This window comes from Mustela lutreola, chromosome 8, assembly GCF_030435805.1.
Source record: "Mustela lutreola isolate mMusLut2 chromosome 8, mMusLut2.pri, whole genome shotgun sequence".
Taxonomy (NCBI): Eukaryota; Metazoa; Chordata; class Mammalia; order Carnivora; family Mustelidae; genus Mustela; species Mustela lutreola.
In genome coordinates this window covers 23,378,485-23,396,304 of record NC_081297.1, presented here as the reverse complement: position 1 = coordinate 23,396,304, position 17,820 = coordinate 23,378,485, and the positions used below count along the sequence as shown (strand labels likewise).

Genomic DNA, 17,820 nt, shown 5'->3' with positions numbered 1-17,820 from the left:
TTCTTGTAGCACTCACTAACTTTTGGCACAGAGATGTAAAAGTAATGCTAGCACTGTGACTGTGTTGACTGATTAATAACATAGGTATCATTGCTACACTTAGAACCAGATGATAGGAAGGCATTTTGAAAAGTGTGCATTTCAGGTATATAGGAGTTAATGTAGCTTATTTCTGCACATCCTTCTCCCTTTTTCTACTGAAGAATATTTGACATAAAATATTTTATTAGCTTTAGGTGTACAACATATAATGATTCATTGTTTATATACATTATGAAATGGTCACTTTAATAAGTCTAGCTACCATCTGCCACAATCCAGAGTTGTTAAAATATTACTGATTCTCTGTGCTGTACATTATGTCTCCCTCCCCCATCTTACTTATTTTATAACTGGAAGATTATATCTCTTAATCCCCTTCGCCTGTTTTGTCCATTGCCTTCACCTGCCTACTATTGTTTGGCAGTTATCAGTTTCTTTTCTGTATCTGAGTCTGTTTCTGTTTGTTTGCTTTTTAGATTCCATATAAATGTGAAATCATACCATGTGTTTTTCTCTATTTGACTTATTTCACTTAGCATTATATCCTTTAGGTCCAACCATGTTGTTGTAAATGGCAAGATTTTATTCTTCTATTATGGCTGAGTAATCGTGTGTGTGTCTGTGTGTGTGTGCTCGCGTACACGTATACCACATCTTTATCTTTCATCTGTTGATGGACATTTAGGTTGCTTCTAGTCTTGGCTCTTGTACTGCAGGGAACACAGGGGTGCATATATCTTTTTGGGATTAGTAGCTTTTTTGTCTTTGGTTAAAAATGTAGAAGCTTTTCAGATAAAAACCAGAATTACTGAATTTTTTGATAGTTCTACTTTTAATTTATTGAGGAGGAACCTGCATAGTGTCTGTACCAGTTTATGCTCGCACCAACAAAGCAGGTATTCCTTTGCCTCCACATCCTTGCCAATACTTGTAAAAAAATTTTTTTTTTTGATACTAGCCATTCTCTCAGATGTGAAGGAATTATTTCATTGTAGTCCTGATATGCATTTCACTAATTGTTGGTGAATATCTTTTCACATACCTGTTGGTCTTCTGAATATTGTCTTTGGGGAAATGTCTATTTTGGTCCTCTATTTTTAGATTATATTACTTGTTTTTATAACACTTGAGTTATATGAGCTTTTTAATATATTTTAGATACAAGCCTCTTATTAGATATAATATTTATGAATATTTTCTCCCATTCAGTAGGTTGTCATTTTATTTTGTTGATGTTTCCCTTTGTTGTGCAAAAGCTTCTTAGTTTGATGTAGTCCCATTTATTTATTTTTGCTTTTGTTGTCCTTATCTGAGGAGATAGATCCAAAAATTACTGATGGAGAACTTACTTCCCATGTTTCCTTCTAGGAATTGTATGGTTTTGGAATTAAATTTAAATCTTTAATCCAGTTTATTTTTGGTATATGATATAAGAAAGTGGTCCGGTTTCATTATTTTGCATGCAGCTGTCCAGTTTTCTCAAACTACTTACTGAAGAAACTCTTTTTCCTATTGTATATTCTTACCATCTTTGTCATAGATTGATTGACCAGCTAAGTGTTATTTCTGGGTTGCTTTTTATGTTCCATTGATCTGTGTTTCTTGTTTTTGCGCTAGTGCCATACTGTTTTGATTATATTACAATTTTATAGTATATTCTAAAATCCAGGGGTGTGATATTCCTAGCTTTGTTTTTCCTATTCAAGACTGCTTTGGCTTTTTGGGTCCTTTGTGCTCCCATATAAGTTTTATGATTGTTCTAGTTTAGTGAAAAATGCCATTATTATTTTTGATATGGATTACATTGAATCTGTAGCTGCTTTGGATAGTATGGACATCTTGGCAATATTAATTCTTCCAGTTCATGAGATTGGCATATCTTTACATTTATTTGTGTCATCTTCAGTTGTTCTCATCACTGTCTTATAGTTTTTAGGGTATAGGTCTTTTGAAATTTATCCCTAGGCATTTTACCCATTTTGTTGGGATTGTAAGTGGGATTGCATTCTTAATTTCTCTTTGGGTAGTTCATCATTAGTATATAGAAATGCAACATTTCTATATTTTGATTTTGTGTTCTGCAATTTTACTGGATTAATTTATTAGTTCTAATAGTTCAGAGGAGTCTTTAGGGTTTCCTATGTATAGTACCATGTCATCTGTGAATAGTGACAGTTTTACTTCCTTTACGATTTCGATGACCTTTTCTTGTCTTTGTTCTTTGTCTTGCTACGGTATATATTATTGATGGTACATGACAAGGTAGGGCTTCCTAAAAGCCTCTTCTCTCTTCATGGTGTCTGGGATGAAAACTTTGTTAAGGTTAGGAGATTCTCAGTGTGTTGGGGGATGAGCTGAGGCAAGGACACCATAGCAGCTGAGGGCTTCTCTCTTCCTTTTGTGCTCTAGCTGTGGCCGGTTGTCCAGGGGGCTCTTATGTCTCGAAGGTCATGTGGACCCTGAGGTTGACCCCCCAGTGTCATCATTGTTGACCCATTTGTTGTTCAGTAGCGTGTCAAGTCTTCATGTATTTGTTTCTTAGAGTTTTTTTCTAGTAACTGATTTCTGGTTTCAAACCATTATGGTTAGAAAAGATGTTTGATGTGTTTCACTCTTTTTAAATTTACTGAGTCTTATTTTGTGGCCTAATGTGATCTCTCCTGGAGAATGTTTCATGTGTACTTGAGAAGAGAAGATGTGTATTCTGCTGTTTTGGGATAGAATGTTCTATGTGTGTCTGTTACATTCATGTGGTCTAATTTGTTATTTAAGGCTGATGTTTCCTTATTAATTTTCTATCTAGATGATCTAGCAATTAATGTAAGCAGGTATTTTAAAGCCCCCTACTATTACTGTATTGCTGTCATTTTTTCTTCCCTAATTTGTCTGTTAATAGTCATTTTATATATTTAGGTACTTCTGTGTTGGGTGCACAAGTATTTACAAGTGTTTTATGTTTTTGTTGAATTGATCCCATCATTACGTAATGTTCTTTTTTTCTCTTGTTACAGTCTTTGTTTTAAAGCCTGTTTTGTGTGATATAATTAATGCTACCCAAGGTTTCTTTTCATTTCCGTTTGCCTGGAAATTTTTTTTTCTATCCCTTCATTTTCAATGAATGTGCCTTCAGAGTTCAAGTGAGTCTATTGATGGGTCTTGGTTTTTTAATTCCTCTATCCTGTGTGTTATGACTGGAGAGTTTAGCCCATTTATATTTCAAGTAATTGTTGATAGTATGTATTTATTGCCATTTTGTTTATTGTTTCCATGTTGTTTTTGTGCTTCTTCTCCATTTCTTTTTCTTCTCCTAGTCTTTTCCCTTGTGATTTGATGACTTACTTTAGTGTTTTGTTTGGATTACTTTGTTTATTTTTTGTGTATCTGTTACAGGATTTTGGTTTGTGGTTACCCTGGGACTCATGTATAACATGTATAGCAGATTATTTTAAGTTGATAGTTGCTAAAGTTCAAACACATTCTGAAAGCACTATATTTTTATTCCCTTCACCCACATTTTATGTTTCTATGTCATATTTTACATCTTTTTATTTGTGTATCTGTTAAGTAGTTATTGTAAATATAGTTGACTTTATTACTCTTGTCTTATAACCTTCATACTAGCTTTATTAGTGGTTGATCAGCAACCCTTACCATATGTTTTCTTTTATCAGTGAAATTTTTTTCTATCTCATATTTTCTTATTTCTAGTTATGGTCTTTTCCCATGAAGTAGTCCCTCTAATATTTCTTGTGAAGCCCGTTTAGTAGTGATGAACTCCTATAGCTCTTGTTTATTTGGGAATTCTTTCTCAGTTCTTCAGTTCTGAATGATAATCTTGTCTGGTAGAGTATCCTTGCTTGTAAATTTCTTCCTTTTTGCACTCTGAATATAATGTCTGCACTATCTTCTTGACTGGTAGAAATTCCTCCACAGACCACAAAAGATCAATATGTCTAATTTGTGAAATTGACCAAACTGAAAAAAATATTATATGTAATTGAAAAGGTTGCTCTGAGGAAGCATACCTTTAATTTTCAGAGATGTGTGATGTTATACGCAACTAATGAATCATTGAACACTACATCAGAAACTAATGATGTAGTGTTCAATGATTCATTAGTTGCGTATACTATATGTTGAGTAATTGAACATAAAAAAACAACCAAAAAAACCCCCAAACACACACACACACGTGCGTGTGCACACACACACACACACACACACACACAATTAGTATCGAAAGAAGATTCCACATAGAGATGGATCAGAATTGAGAGGGCTTAAAGTTTCATTTAGTGAAGTACAAAAAGCTTTTTAACGTCCATTTTTCTAAAAAAAATGCTTTGTGTGTTTGTTTGACAATATAAAATACACTAATGTATATACAGAACTGTATTTGTAGAACTACATATATATCTAGAACTGTATTTTACTGTAATATTGAATGTTTTCCCTTTCATTTATTCAGCAGTAACTTCTTGATTGCTAGTAATCCGTGCATATTTAGGTACTCGTATTCTCAGGGACCATATAGCATGGTTATGAAGACAGATCTAAGAAGATAATTTTAATAGAAGCTGAGATTTATTGACTGTTAATATGTGCCAGGCTCTGTTCTGTGTGCTGTACATGTGTTAATTTGAATATTGTTTAGAATTCCATTTATGTTCTCGGTTAGTTTGGGTATTCTAATACGCATTTGTAAGTGTTCACAATCTATTTTGAGTTAGTACTGTAGTCATGTAAAATGTAGAAACTTTGCAACTGTTTAGGGTTTATTTACTCTTCATTATCATCATCCTTTATGCAATAATTATCATACATATGATACATTACTTCCATGTACATTATAAATCCCAGGAGAAAATGTTAAACTTTTTGTTTTAAACGATAAGCGGCAGCCCCCATCCTATCTAAGTTTGGAAGCTACATGTTGATTTAATCTTTTCAAATCCTACCATAGGTAGGTGCTATCATTACCCTCATTTTGTAGATGAGAGACTTAAGGCACAAAGAGGTTAATATACCCCAGTTTATAATTAGAACCTGATAGATTTAGGATTTGAGCCCATGTTTGCCTGGCTCCACAATTTACATTATTAACTACTCACAGTGTAGTAACTTGTTAAAAGAACCATCAGAGGAACACAGGAGGAAATCCTTAATTTAGGGGTTTAGAAAGTTTCATGGAGAAAGTGATTATGTTAGCTGTTGACTGGTGAGTTAGAACTCTTCTCCTTTCAAATTAGAGACTGCTCCAGTTTGGATTATTTTCTGCTTCAGGAGTCTGTGGTAGATTAATAAGAAGGGTCTTGCAAGTTCTTAGATTAAGTGGAGGTAGGAAAATTTGAGGACAGTCCTCAAATACTATATTCCTTTTTTGTGTGTGTTAGGCTGCAGAACAAGCAAAAGCAAGCCCAGCCTTGGTTGCTAAAGATCCTGGTACTGTGGCTAACAAAAAGGAAGAAGAAGATTTAGCAAAAGGTATGTTTTTAAGTCCCAGGTACTGGAAAAGTGGGAAGAAAATGGGTCCCTTACTTAATATTATTTTCCTGAGATATTTTAAAGTGAAAGATATAGGGCTTTACAGCTAACACAGAAATCTACTTTGTGCCCCTTTACTGTATCAAATAATACTCTTCTGAGATAACTACTATTCATTTATGTCCTTTCCATCTATTTTGTAATAATATTTTAATTACACTGTATATCCATGAATAATACCAATACTTTTATGTATCCAACAAATTCTTTTTTCATAAAGAATTATACATACCATTTACAGTTTTTTTAATGTGCACTATGTCTAAGATCTACTCAGAACATATAAATCAAGTTCACTTGTTTTAACTATTGTATAATACTCCAGAGTATTAATAAATATATACTGTAGTTTATCCATCCTGCTACTGATGAATGTTTGGGTTTTCTGGAGTTTTTTGTTTGTCTTTTTTTTTTTTTTTTTAAAGATTTTATTTATTTATTTGACAGAGATCACAAGTAGGCTGAGAGACAGGCAGAGAGAAAGGAGGAAGCAGGCTCCCTGCTGAGCAGAGAGCCGGAGGCGGGGCTCGATCCCAGGACCCTGGGATCATGACCTGAGCCGAAAGCCGAGGCTTTAGCCCACTGAGCCACCCAGGCGCCCCTTTTGTTTGTCTTTTGTTTTGTTTTTTACTATAGTAAGTAGGCTGCATTGAGTATTCTTGTGAATATTTTCTGTGTGTGTGTGTGTGTGTGTGTGTGTGTATCTTGTGTGACAGTAACCAATATTTTTGGCCCATGGGGGAGGTACATCTTCAACTTTTCTAGATAGTTTATTTCCTCTGCCACTAGCAGTGTATGAAAGTTATTAATATTTTTAATCTCCTGAAAATATTTGGTATTTAAGTTTGATTTTTGTGATTCTGATAGGTTGGATATAATGTCCAATTATCTTGACTTTTATTTCCTTGATTACTAGGGAGCCTTGATCCTTTTTTGTATGTTTATTAGCTATTCTGATTGTCTCTCTTTTTATTGAGGTTTTTTTTTTTTAAGATGATATAGAAAGTTTAATTTTGGATATTAAACTTTTATTATTTTTAATGTTTTATTTATTAGAGAGAGTGGGAGAGCACTAGAGAGAGGACAGAGGAAGAAGCAGATTCCCCCCTGAGCTGGGAGCCTGATATGGGCTCGATCCTGGGACTCTGGGATCATGACTTGAGCCAAAAACAGTCGCTTAACTGACTGAGCCACCCAGGCACTCTTGCCTGTTATTTCTGTTGTCGATATCTACTTTTGATTTTTGGCTTTTTTTTTTTTTAAGATTACTTATTTATTTATTTATTTGAGACACACACACACACACACACACACACACACACATACACAGAGATCACAAGTAGGCAGAAGTAGGCAGAGAGGCAGACAGAGAGAGAGGGAGAATCGGGCTCCCCACTGAGCAGGAGCCCAATGTGGGGCTCAATCCCAGGACCCTGGGATCATGACCTGAGCTGAAGGCAGAGGCTTAACCCACTGAGCCACCCAGGTGCCCCTGATTTTTGGCTTTTACTTTGACTTTGATACTGGTACATTTTATCCAATAGAAGTTTTAAATTTTGATGTCAAAATTTCTGCTTTTTTGTTATGATTTTTGCTTTTTTACATCTTAAAATATTTTACCCTACTCCCCAAATCCTCAAAGGTACTTTCCTTTATTTTCTTATGATAGTTTTAAAGTTTTCTTTTTCCTGTTAGGTTTTTTATCAATGTAGAACAGAGATGAAGGGGGTTATGGTTTGAGTTGAAAGCGGGGTAATCAGTCTGTTCCGATTACATTGCAGAGCCTGAGTGACACATGATAATGGCCTGCATGAGGGGAGGACTGGAAGCACCAGAAGAATCACATTTGAGGGGTGCCTGGGTGGGCTCAGTTGGTTAAGCATCCAACTCTTGAGTTTCGCTCGGGTCATGATCTCAGGATTGTGAGATCTAGCCCTGCTTCGGGCTCCACGCTGGGTGTGGAGTCTGCTTAAGATTCTGTCTTCCTTCTCCCCCTCCCCACCACCCAGAAAGAAAGAGACATATTTGAAATCTCTTTGGGGGGAATTTGTTAGGTGAAACTTCATTCTAGTTATTTCCAAGTTCCACTTCTTGGACTGATCACATAAGAATTAACGTTGGAGCCGTAAAGTACAGGTTCCCGGATACTACCTTTGACGCTCTGATTTAGTAAGTCTTCATTGAGTTATGGGACTCTTGACTTCCCTAGTGATTTTGATTATCATTTTGGGAACAGAAGCTGCAGAATTATATTGAAAATATGGAAGAAGATTAAAATATCAGCAGCTAAATAAAAAAAGTGAATCTAAGATATTCCATCTTTTTAGTATGCAGAATAATTTAAATTTTATCCATTCAGTAAAAATAGTCATTATGCAGGGCACCTGGCTGGCTCAGTTACTAGAACATGTGAATTTGGACCTTGGGGTTATGAGTTCAAGCCTCATATTGGGTGTAGAGATTACATAAAAAAATAAACTCTTGAAAAAAGAGTAATTGGGGCACCTGGATGGCTTAGTGGGTTAAGCCTCTGCTTTCGGTTCAGGTCATGGTCTCAGGCTTCTGGAATCAAGCCCTGCATCGGGCTCTCTGCTCAGCAGGGAGCCTGTTTCCTCTCTCTCTCTCTGTCTGCCTCTCTGCCTACTTGTGATCTCTCTCTGTCAAATAAATAAAATCTTTTAAAAATATAGTAATTATTCTGTTCAACTTTTTTCGTTTATTCTTTAAACTTTCAGTTGTGAATGAACGAATAAAATTCATGAAATCATTTTTATTCATTATGTCAAGATATGTCCTAGTTCCCATCTTCACATTTAAAAGAATACATTTTACCTTCAGATAGCTTTTCTTTTTACTTCTTTGGATTGTTGGATATATTAACATTTTGAGTCTTTTTAACTCATTCTTTTCCAGCTATTGAGTTGTCTTTGAAGGAACAAAGGCAGCAGTCAACCACCCTTTCTACTTTATACCCAAGCACATCCAATCTCATAACTAACCACCAACATGAAGGCCGAAAAGTTCGTGCCATATATGACTTTGAAGCTGCTGAAGATAATGAACTTACTTTTAAAGCTGGAGAAATAATTACAGTTCTTGATGACAGGTGATGGATAATATCAAATTGATATTAAGTTGACATTCATATGAAAATATATAACATATTACTTCTGTGTTTCATATTATTCCTGTTGAATGCCATTACCAAAGGTAATAAGAAAAAATATTGTAGATATTTTCTCTGTGTGACAGTTTTTTTACTTTGCTTATGTCATATTGTCTGGATTCTTTTTTGTAGTTTAATTTTTTTCTCATCTCTTATTTACATAGTTTTTATTTGTTTTGGAGGCCTAGTTTATTCATTTTTGTTCCATCTAATAATATAAATTATTAAATTAGTAAGGTTAAGATTTTAGAAAATATGCCAAATATGTGTTGGTATATATGGAATTTATTAGAAATGCATAATACATTGAAATTATTTATTCACAAAAAGTAGTATATCCATGGGTCAAATTCATTTTACATGGAATTATATACATTTATGTTGTTATGGGAGGTGATTCAGTACCTCTGGTTTTTTGTTTTTTAATTTAAATTCAATTAATTAACATATAGTATATTATTAGTTTCAGAGGTAGAGGTCAGTGATTCATCTGTTATATAATTATATAATATCCAGTGCTCATTACATCATGTGCCCTCTTTAATGTCCATCACCCAGTTGCTCTATCCTCTGCCTTCCTCTCCTCCAGTAACCCTCAGTTTGTTTCCTGTAAGTACATCTGGGTTTTGACTAGAGTTTTATGTTTACTCAAAATTTGTTACTGATGATTGTTACTGATAATGAAGTACTGAAATTGGCAAGTGGTTTTAAAAAATAAATAAAAAAAATTTAGGTTGTAGTGTAACACATTATTTTCTTGAGTAAAAGAAAAGTTAAGTTTGAGCTGTTTAGCTGGAAATTGCAGAAAACCTTGATCACTGATTCATTCAAAAAATGTTCATTGAGAGCTTGGTAGCTTTCCTTAATACTAGGCACCAAAGATACAGTGGTAAAGCATGGGGTGTATCTGAGTGTATGTTCATTGTGAACGTTTGTGCTATAAGCAGTGCCATCTATCATCTTGTTTCTTGTGGGAGAAAAAAGGTGCTAGTGTATACAAGAGAGCGCAAAATTTAGGAATGGATCTGAATTAAGAGCCTACTGTTACCTTACTACAAAGGAGTCTTGCAGGGAGCCCGTGAACTACCTGAAGTTGAAGAGATCTCTGTTTTGGTGAGCAGAGTTCAGAGCCTTGTATTATATCCTCAAAGCTTCACCAGCCTTCCGAAAGATAAAGAGTTTTGTGTTTAACATTCTTTATCTTCTCTGAGGCTTCATCTTCGATTCGTAATAATGGTACATTCATTTCTTCCCTCCTTAGATTGTTGGGGGATTCAAATCTAGTAAAAATGCAGGTTAAACACTATAAAAGGTAGAGATTTATAGAGATAAAAATCTTTATTATAATCAAGGTTTTCTTTTTTGCTCCTCATTAGTGATCCCAACTGGTGGAAAGGTGAAACCCATCAAGGCATGGGGCTATTTCCCTCTAATTTTGTGACTGCTGATCTTACTGCTGAACCAGAAATGAGTAAGTATTTTCCAGTCTGTAAGTGGATGATAATCCACAACTGTCTTTTTTTTTTCAGTGTTCCAAAATTCATTGTTTATGCATCACAGCCATTGCTCCATGCAATATGTGCCCTCCATAATACCCACCACCAGGCTCATCCATCCCTTAACTCCTCCCCTCCAAAACCCTCAGTTTGTTTCTCAGAGTCCACAGTCTTTCATGGTTTGTCTCCCCCTCCAATTTCTCCCAACTCACTTCTCCTCTCCATCTACCAGTGTCCTCCATGTTATTCCTTATACTCCACAAGTAAGTGAAACCATATAATAATTGACTCTCTCTGCTTGACTTAGTGTACTCAGCATAATCTCTTCCAGTCCCGTCCATGTTAATCCAAAAGTTGGGTATTTCATCCTTTCTGATGGAGGTATAATACTCCATTGTATATATGAGCCATATCTTCTTTATCCATTCGTCCATTGAAGGGCATCTTGGCTTTCCACAGTTTGGTGACTGTGGCCATTGCTGCTATGAATATTGGGGTGCTTTTCACTATATCTGTATCTTTCGGGTAAATACCCAGTAGTACAAATTGCAGGATCATAGGGTAGCTCTGTTTTTAATTTCTTAAGGAATCTCCACACTGTTTTCCAAAGTGGCTGCACCAGCTTGCATTCCCACCAACAGTATAAGAGGGTTCCCCTTTCTCCACATCCTCTCCAACACTTGTTGTTTACTGTCTTGTTAATTTGGGCTATTCTACTGGTGTAAGGTGGTATCTAAGTGTGGTTTTGATTTGAATCTCCCTGATGGCTAATGATGATGAACATTTTTTCATATGTCTTAGCCATTTGTATGTCTTTGGAGAAGTGTCTGTTCAAGTTTTCTGCCCATTTTTTGATGTGATTATCTATTTTGTGTGTGTTGAGTTTGAGGAGTTCTTTATAGATGTTGGATATCTGCCCTTTGTAGTGTCACTTGTGAATATCTTCTCCCATTCCGGTTTTGTTTTGTTGACTGTTTTCCTTTGCTGTGCAAAAGCTTCTGATCTTGATGAAGTCCCAAAAGTTCATTATTCTTTTGTTTCCTTTGCCCTTGGGACATGTCTTAGAAGTTTCTGTGGCCAATGTCGAAGAGGTTACTGCCCATGTTCTCTAGGATTTTGATAATTCCTGCCTCACGTTGAGGTCTTTTATCCATTTTGAGTTTATCTTTGTGTATGATGTAAGAGAGTGGTCAAGTTTCATTTTTCTGTGCATAGCTGTCCAATTTTTCCAATAACCCTTTATTGAAGAGACTGTCTTTGTTCCACTGTATATTTTTTCCTGCTTTGTTGAAGATTTAGTTGACCATAGAGTTGAGGGTCCATATCTGGGCTCTCTGTTCCACTGGTCTATGTGTCTGTTTTTGTGCCAGTACCATGCTGTCTTGGTGATCACAGCTTTGTAGTAAAGCTTGAAATCAGGCAACGTGATGCTCCTAGTTTTGTTTTTCTTTTTCAACATTTCCTTAGCAATTCGGGGTCGCTTCTGGTTCTGTACAAATTTTAAAAGGATTGTTTGTTCCCGCTCTTTGAAAAATGGCCGGTGGGATTTTGATTGGGTTGGCATTGAAAGTATAGGTGGCTCTGGGCTGTATAGACATTTTAACAATGTTTATTCTTCCGATCCATGATCATGGAACGCTCTTCCATCTTTTTGTGTCTTCTTCAATTTCTTTCATGAGTGTTTTGTAGTTCCTCGAGTACAGATTCTTTACCTCTTTGGTTAGATTTATTCCCAGGTATCTTATGGTTCTTGGTGCTTTAGTAAATGGACTCGATTCTCTAATTTCCCTCTCTATATTTTCATTGTTAGTGTATAACTGATTTCTGTACATTGATTTTGTATCCTGCCACATTACTGAATTGCTGTATGAGTTCTAGTAGTTTGGAGGTGGAGACTTTGGGTTTTCCATATAAAGTATCATGTCATCTGTGAAGACAGAGAGTTTGACTTCTTCATTGCCAAGACCATTGAATACCTTTTATTTCTTTTTGTTGTCTGATTGCTGTTGCTAAAACTTCTAGTACTGTGTTGAACAAGAGTGGCGAGAGTGGACATCCTTGTCATGTCCTTGATCTCAAAGGGAAGGCTGTCAGCTTTTCCCCATTGAGGATAATATTTGCTGTGGGTTTTTCATAGATAGAGGGAACATTCCTCAACTTCATAAAATCTATCTGTATTCTTTGAGTCGTTTTAATCAGGAACGGATGCTTTATCTTGTTAGATGCTTTTTGTGCATCAATTGAGAGGACCATGTGGTTCTTCTCTCTTCTCTTATTGATTTGTTCTGTCACATTGATTGATTTGCGACTGTTGAACCACCCTTGCATCCCATGGATAAATCCCCCCTGGTCATGGTGGATAATCTTTTTAATGTACTGTTGGATCCTGTTAGCTAGGATCTTGTTGAGAATTTTAGCATCCATATTCTTCAGGAATATTGGTCTGAAATTCTCCTTTTTGGTGGGGTCTTTGCCTGGTTTGGGAATCAGGGTAATGTTGGCTTCATAAAAAGAGTCTAGAAGTTTTCCTTCTGTTTCTATTTTTTGAAACAGCTTCAGGAGAATAGGTATTATTTCTTTGAATGTTTGGCACAATTTTCCAGGGAATCCGTCTGGTCTCGGGCTCTTGTTTTTTGGGAGGTTTCTGATCACTGCTTTAATCTCGTTACTAGATACTGGTCTATTCAGGTTGTCAATTTCTTCCTGATTCAGCTTTGGAAATTTAGAGGTTTTCAGGAATGCATCCATTTCATCTAGGTTGCTTAACTTAATGGCATATAACTGTTGATAATAATTTCTTTGCTTTCTTTTTCTTTTTTTTAAAGATTTTGTTTATTTATTTGATGGATAGATATCACAAGTAGGCAGGGAGGCAGGCAGAAAGAGAGGGAGAAACAGGCTCCCTGCTCAGCAGAGAGCTGGATGCAGGGCTTGATCCCAGGACCCTGAGATCATGACCTGAGCAGAAGGCAGAGGCTTAACCCATTGAGCCACCCAAGTGCCCCATTGATATTAATTTCTGATGATTGTTTCTGTTTCCTTGGTATTAGTTGTGATCTCTCCCTTTTCACTCATAATTTTATTAATTTGTGTCCTCTCTCTCTTCTTTTGGATTAGTTTGGCCAATGGTTTATCAATCTTACTGATTCTTTTAAGAAACCAGCTTCTAGTTTCCTTGATGTGTTCTACTGTATCTCTAGTTTCTATCTCATTGATCCCTGCTCTACTCTTAATTATTTCCCTTCTTGTATGTGGGGTTGGCTTAATTTGTTGTTGATTCTCTAGTTCTTTAAGGTGTAAAGAGAACTGGTGTCTGAATTTTTCAAATTTTTTGAGGGAGGCTTGGTTGGCTCTGTATTTCCCCCTTAGGACTGCCTTTGCCATATCCCATAGGTTTTGGGCCAAAGTGTCTTCAATCTCATTGGTTTCCATGAATTGTTTAAGTTCTTTGATTTCCTGCTTGATCCAAACATTCTTAAGCAGGTGGTCTTTGGCTTCCAAGTGTTTGAATTCCTTCCAAACGTTTTCTTGGTTGGTTGAGTTCCAGTTTTAAATCACTGTGGTCTGAGAATATGCAGGGAATAATCTCAGTCTTTTGGTATCAGTGGAGCCCTGATTTGTGACCCAATATGTCATCTATTCTGGAGAAAGTTCTATGTGTGCTTGAGAAGAATCAGTATTCTGTTTTTTTCGCGTGGAATGTTTGGTATATATCTGTGAGGTCCATCTGGTCCAGTGTGTCATTCAATGCACTTGTTTCTTTATTGATTTTCTGTTTCAACGATCTATTACTGAGAGTGGCATGTTAAGATCCCCTACTATTAAAAAAAAAAAGGTGCCCTACTATTAATGTATTCATATCAGTATGACTCTTTATCTTGATTAACAGTTGTCTTATGTAGTGACAGCATGGAATCGATTAGGGCAGAAGTGAAAACTGCAGGAGAGGAAGTTAAAAAGGCTATCAGTAAGATCCAGTCTAATCTAAATACTCCAACAGCTAGGGTAACCGAGGCAGAAGATAGAATTAGTGATCTAGAGGACAAACTGATAAGAGAAAAAGGATTAGGAGGAGGCCTGGAACAAACAGCTTAGAAACCATGAAAACAGAATTAGGGAAATAAATGACACCATGAAACGTTCCAGCATCAGAATTATTGGGATCCCTGAGGGGGAGGAGAAAGAAAGAAGACTAGAAGATAGAGATGAACAAATTCTCCATGAAAATTTTCCCAATCTGGGGAATAGAACCAGTGTTCATGTCCTCTACGTAGAAAGAGCGCCCCCCAAGATCAACAAATCTAGAAGGACCTTGAGGCCCTTGATTGTAAGACTGACAGATCATAATTTTAGACAAGAGCTTTTGAGAGCAGCTAGGGGGAAGAGATTCCTTACATACAGAGTTAGGTCCATCAGAATAATGTCAGACCTGTCCACAGAAGTCTGGCAAGTCAGAAAGGGCTGGCAAGACATATTCAGAGCATTAAATGAGAAGAACATGCAGCCAACAATAAATACTTTATCCAGCAAGGCTGACATTCAAAATCGATAGAGAGATAAAGACCTTCCAAGACCAGCAAGATTTAAAAGAGTATGTGACCACCAAGCTGACACTACAAGAAATAATAAGGGGTGGGGGTTCTATAAAATGAGAAAGAACCCAAGAGTGTCATAGAATAGAAATTTACAGAGACAATCTATAGAAACAAGGACTTACAGACAACATAATGTCAATAAAAATGTATCTTTCAATAATCACTGTCAATGTGAATGGCCTAAACGCTCCCATAAAATGGCACAGGCTTGCAGATTGGATAAAAGGACAGGACCCATCCATATGTTGTCTACAATGGACCGATTTGGAATGTAAGGATACATCCAGACTGAAAGTGAAGGGATGGAGAAGCATCTTTCATCGCAGTGGGCCTCAAAAGAAAGCTGGGGTAGCAATTCTCATATCAGATAAATTAGATTTTAAACTAAAGACTGTAGTCAGAGATAACAGAAGGATACTACATCATTCTTAAAGGGTCTATCCACCAAGAAGATCTAACAATTATAAATATTTATGCCCACAACTGTCTTCTTAATAAAAGAGTAAAAATTCAGCTTCATGGAAAGTTATAGGCTGAGCTGGGACTCATATTAATTCCTCCAAGGTGTTAATTAAGAATACAGCTTGCGTGCTTGCTTTGGGAGCATGTATACGAACACCAGCCCCAAACTTGGAAGCAGGGGCCTGTAAGCAATATAATGGCTTTCCTAAGCCCCCATGTTAGATACTCAGAAGGGTCCATAACTAATCATGAGAATACCTTTTTGTTTGTGCTGCCAGGGGAAATAAACTAGAAAGTTTCCAAGGAGAAAGTGTGATGTTACTGGCAGTCATAATAGTTGCAGGAGATGTAACTACTGGTAACTTACAAAAATGTTGGGAAGCAGTTCACTGCATTTGTACGTAGTACTAGAATTCACTGATCTTCATAATGATGAGTTTGGGACTTGAAGATTAAGTCCTAGTTTCCCTCTGTTTAAGCAAACAAATACATTCTAGTGTAGAAAGATTTCCATTAGTGGTTGAAAGGTTTAGAATTTTAAGACTTTGTGTATATAAGTTGGTAAGCTGGAGTTATGTGGCAAAATAACTCACCTCATCTCATCTTTCTATAAAGCCAGTAGAAGGGATCAAAGAGAGTCATAAGCCATAGAATGCGTGGGGTTTTTTTTTAGTTTACGAGAATTTTAAGAAAGGATCTCTGTCTCATAGTCATCTCTTTATTTCTGACAGCATATAGTACTGAATCTTAATCAAAATACATACTGTCTAAGTATTTATATGATAAATGGTAAGTATTTGTGTGTATATATACATATGTGTGTGTTTACATATATATATATATATATATATATATATATATATATATATATATATGTAAAGATACATATGAGAGGTAAATTTTCCTTAAATAAGAACACTTCTCTTTCAAGAGAAGGCTTTAACAACAAATCAGACATTACTTTTATCATTGATGAAACAAAGCTGTCTCCTGATAACTGCCAAGTTTTCTCGTGTCATTTTATAACCAATTTATGACAGAGACTGATTCCTGATACCCATTCTATTAACGGAGTTCTTTTTTGTTAGAACTCAAAAAATATGTTGTAGAACCCTTTTTAAATGGCAGTGTATTGTGTGCCAACTTTTTAACCTGGGCTTATGGTGGTGATTTTTTGTTTGTTGGTTTGTTTGTGTTTTTTTTGAGGTTTGGATTTTTTTGTTCTAGTTTTGTCCTCAGTAAGCTGTTGTAAAATAGGGAATTGTCTTGGACTTCTGTTCAAGATGAAACCCAAGATCTCAAATGGACCATGTAGCCAACTCATCTTTTTCTCTACCATATAGCAGTGCAGCTTTGAAATGAGTATTCTAGCTCATCTTCCTGTGTTTCATTGTGGACTACTGAAGAGAAGAGCAGGAACAACAGAGCTTCTGTAATGGAGTTGTAGTTCTTGAGCTTGGGAAAGGAGTGTTAGCATGATATTCTTAGCATTCCTCCTTTTTTTTTTTCTTTTTTTTAAGATTTTATTTTTTTATTTAAAAGAGAGAGAGAGAGATCATGAGAGAGGGGGAGGGTCAGAGGTAGAATCAGATTCCCAACTGAGCCCAGGAGCCTGATGTGGGGCTCCATCCTGGAGCCATGTGGGGGTTCCATCCTGGGACTCCGGGATCCTGACCTGAGCCAACGGCAAATGCTTAATTGACTGAGCCACCCAGGTGCCCCTTCATAGCATCATTTTTCATGAGGAAACAAGCCCACTTTAATGTCCTGTACAAGTACCTGCCCCTGCTTAGCTTGTTTTTCTTTAGGAAGTATAGGAAGATATTGTAAAAACATTTATTTTGTGTCCGTACATACACACACGTATACTTGCACGCACGCACACATATTTGGTAATAGTATTAGTGCCTACGAGAAAAAGCACTGAAAACTTGTGCGTGGTCAGGTATTAAGATGTCTAGTCTACCATGTGTTCTCTTATGGGTAGCAGCCAATGTGGTGCTTTCCCAGCTCTCTACTTGCTAATAGCTCAAGATATGAAAAGCAGAATTATTTTTAACACATGTCTCTTATGCCCCCATGGGAAAATAAAATCAGATAAAACGTGTGTGTGTGTGTATAGAATTTTGCTTTATGGTGACTTGAATGTGATGAATGGAAATTAAATTATCTACATTTTATACAGAAGCTTACAGCACAGAATACATGAGTGGCGTGAGTTCCTGTTCTCAGAGGGAAAAATCATCAACTGGATTCCAGTATGTGGGCTGGTAGTGCCAGATAGATTGGTATTTAAATCCAGGTTGTGTCATATATTAGCTTTCTCCTGTGCAAGCATTTTTAATATTACTGTGCTGCTGTTAACATCATTTTTAAAATGGGTGTATCTCATAAGATGGCAGAAGAGATTCATTTGGGAGGAAATGTAATATTCTATTACGCACATTTAATAGTTCAGTTAATAAATTTTTTTTCCCTAATTCTGCTCTGTTCCCAAACCCCATTTCATCTTTAT

General features: G+C 36.2%; 1 protein-coding gene across 7 annotated transcripts in view; it reads left to right on the top strand.

Moving 5' to 3' along the window:
- STAM (signal transducing adaptor molecule) overlaps window positions 1–17,820 on the top strand; it is a 109,247-nt gene that overhangs the window by 67,734 nt on the left and 23,693 nt on the right. For all 7 annotated transcript variants that reach the window (XM_059184024.1, XM_059184022.1, XM_059184021.1 and 4 more), the window contains 3 exons: window positions 5,436–5,526; window positions 8,500–8,692; window positions 10,129–10,223. In XM_059184024.1, coding sequence (XP_059040007.1) covers window positions 5,436–5,526; window positions 8,500–8,692; window positions 10,129–10,223 — 379 coding nt within the window. The remainder of the gene's footprint in view (window positions 1–5,435; window positions 5,527–8,499; window positions 8,693–10,128; window positions 10,224–17,820) is intronic.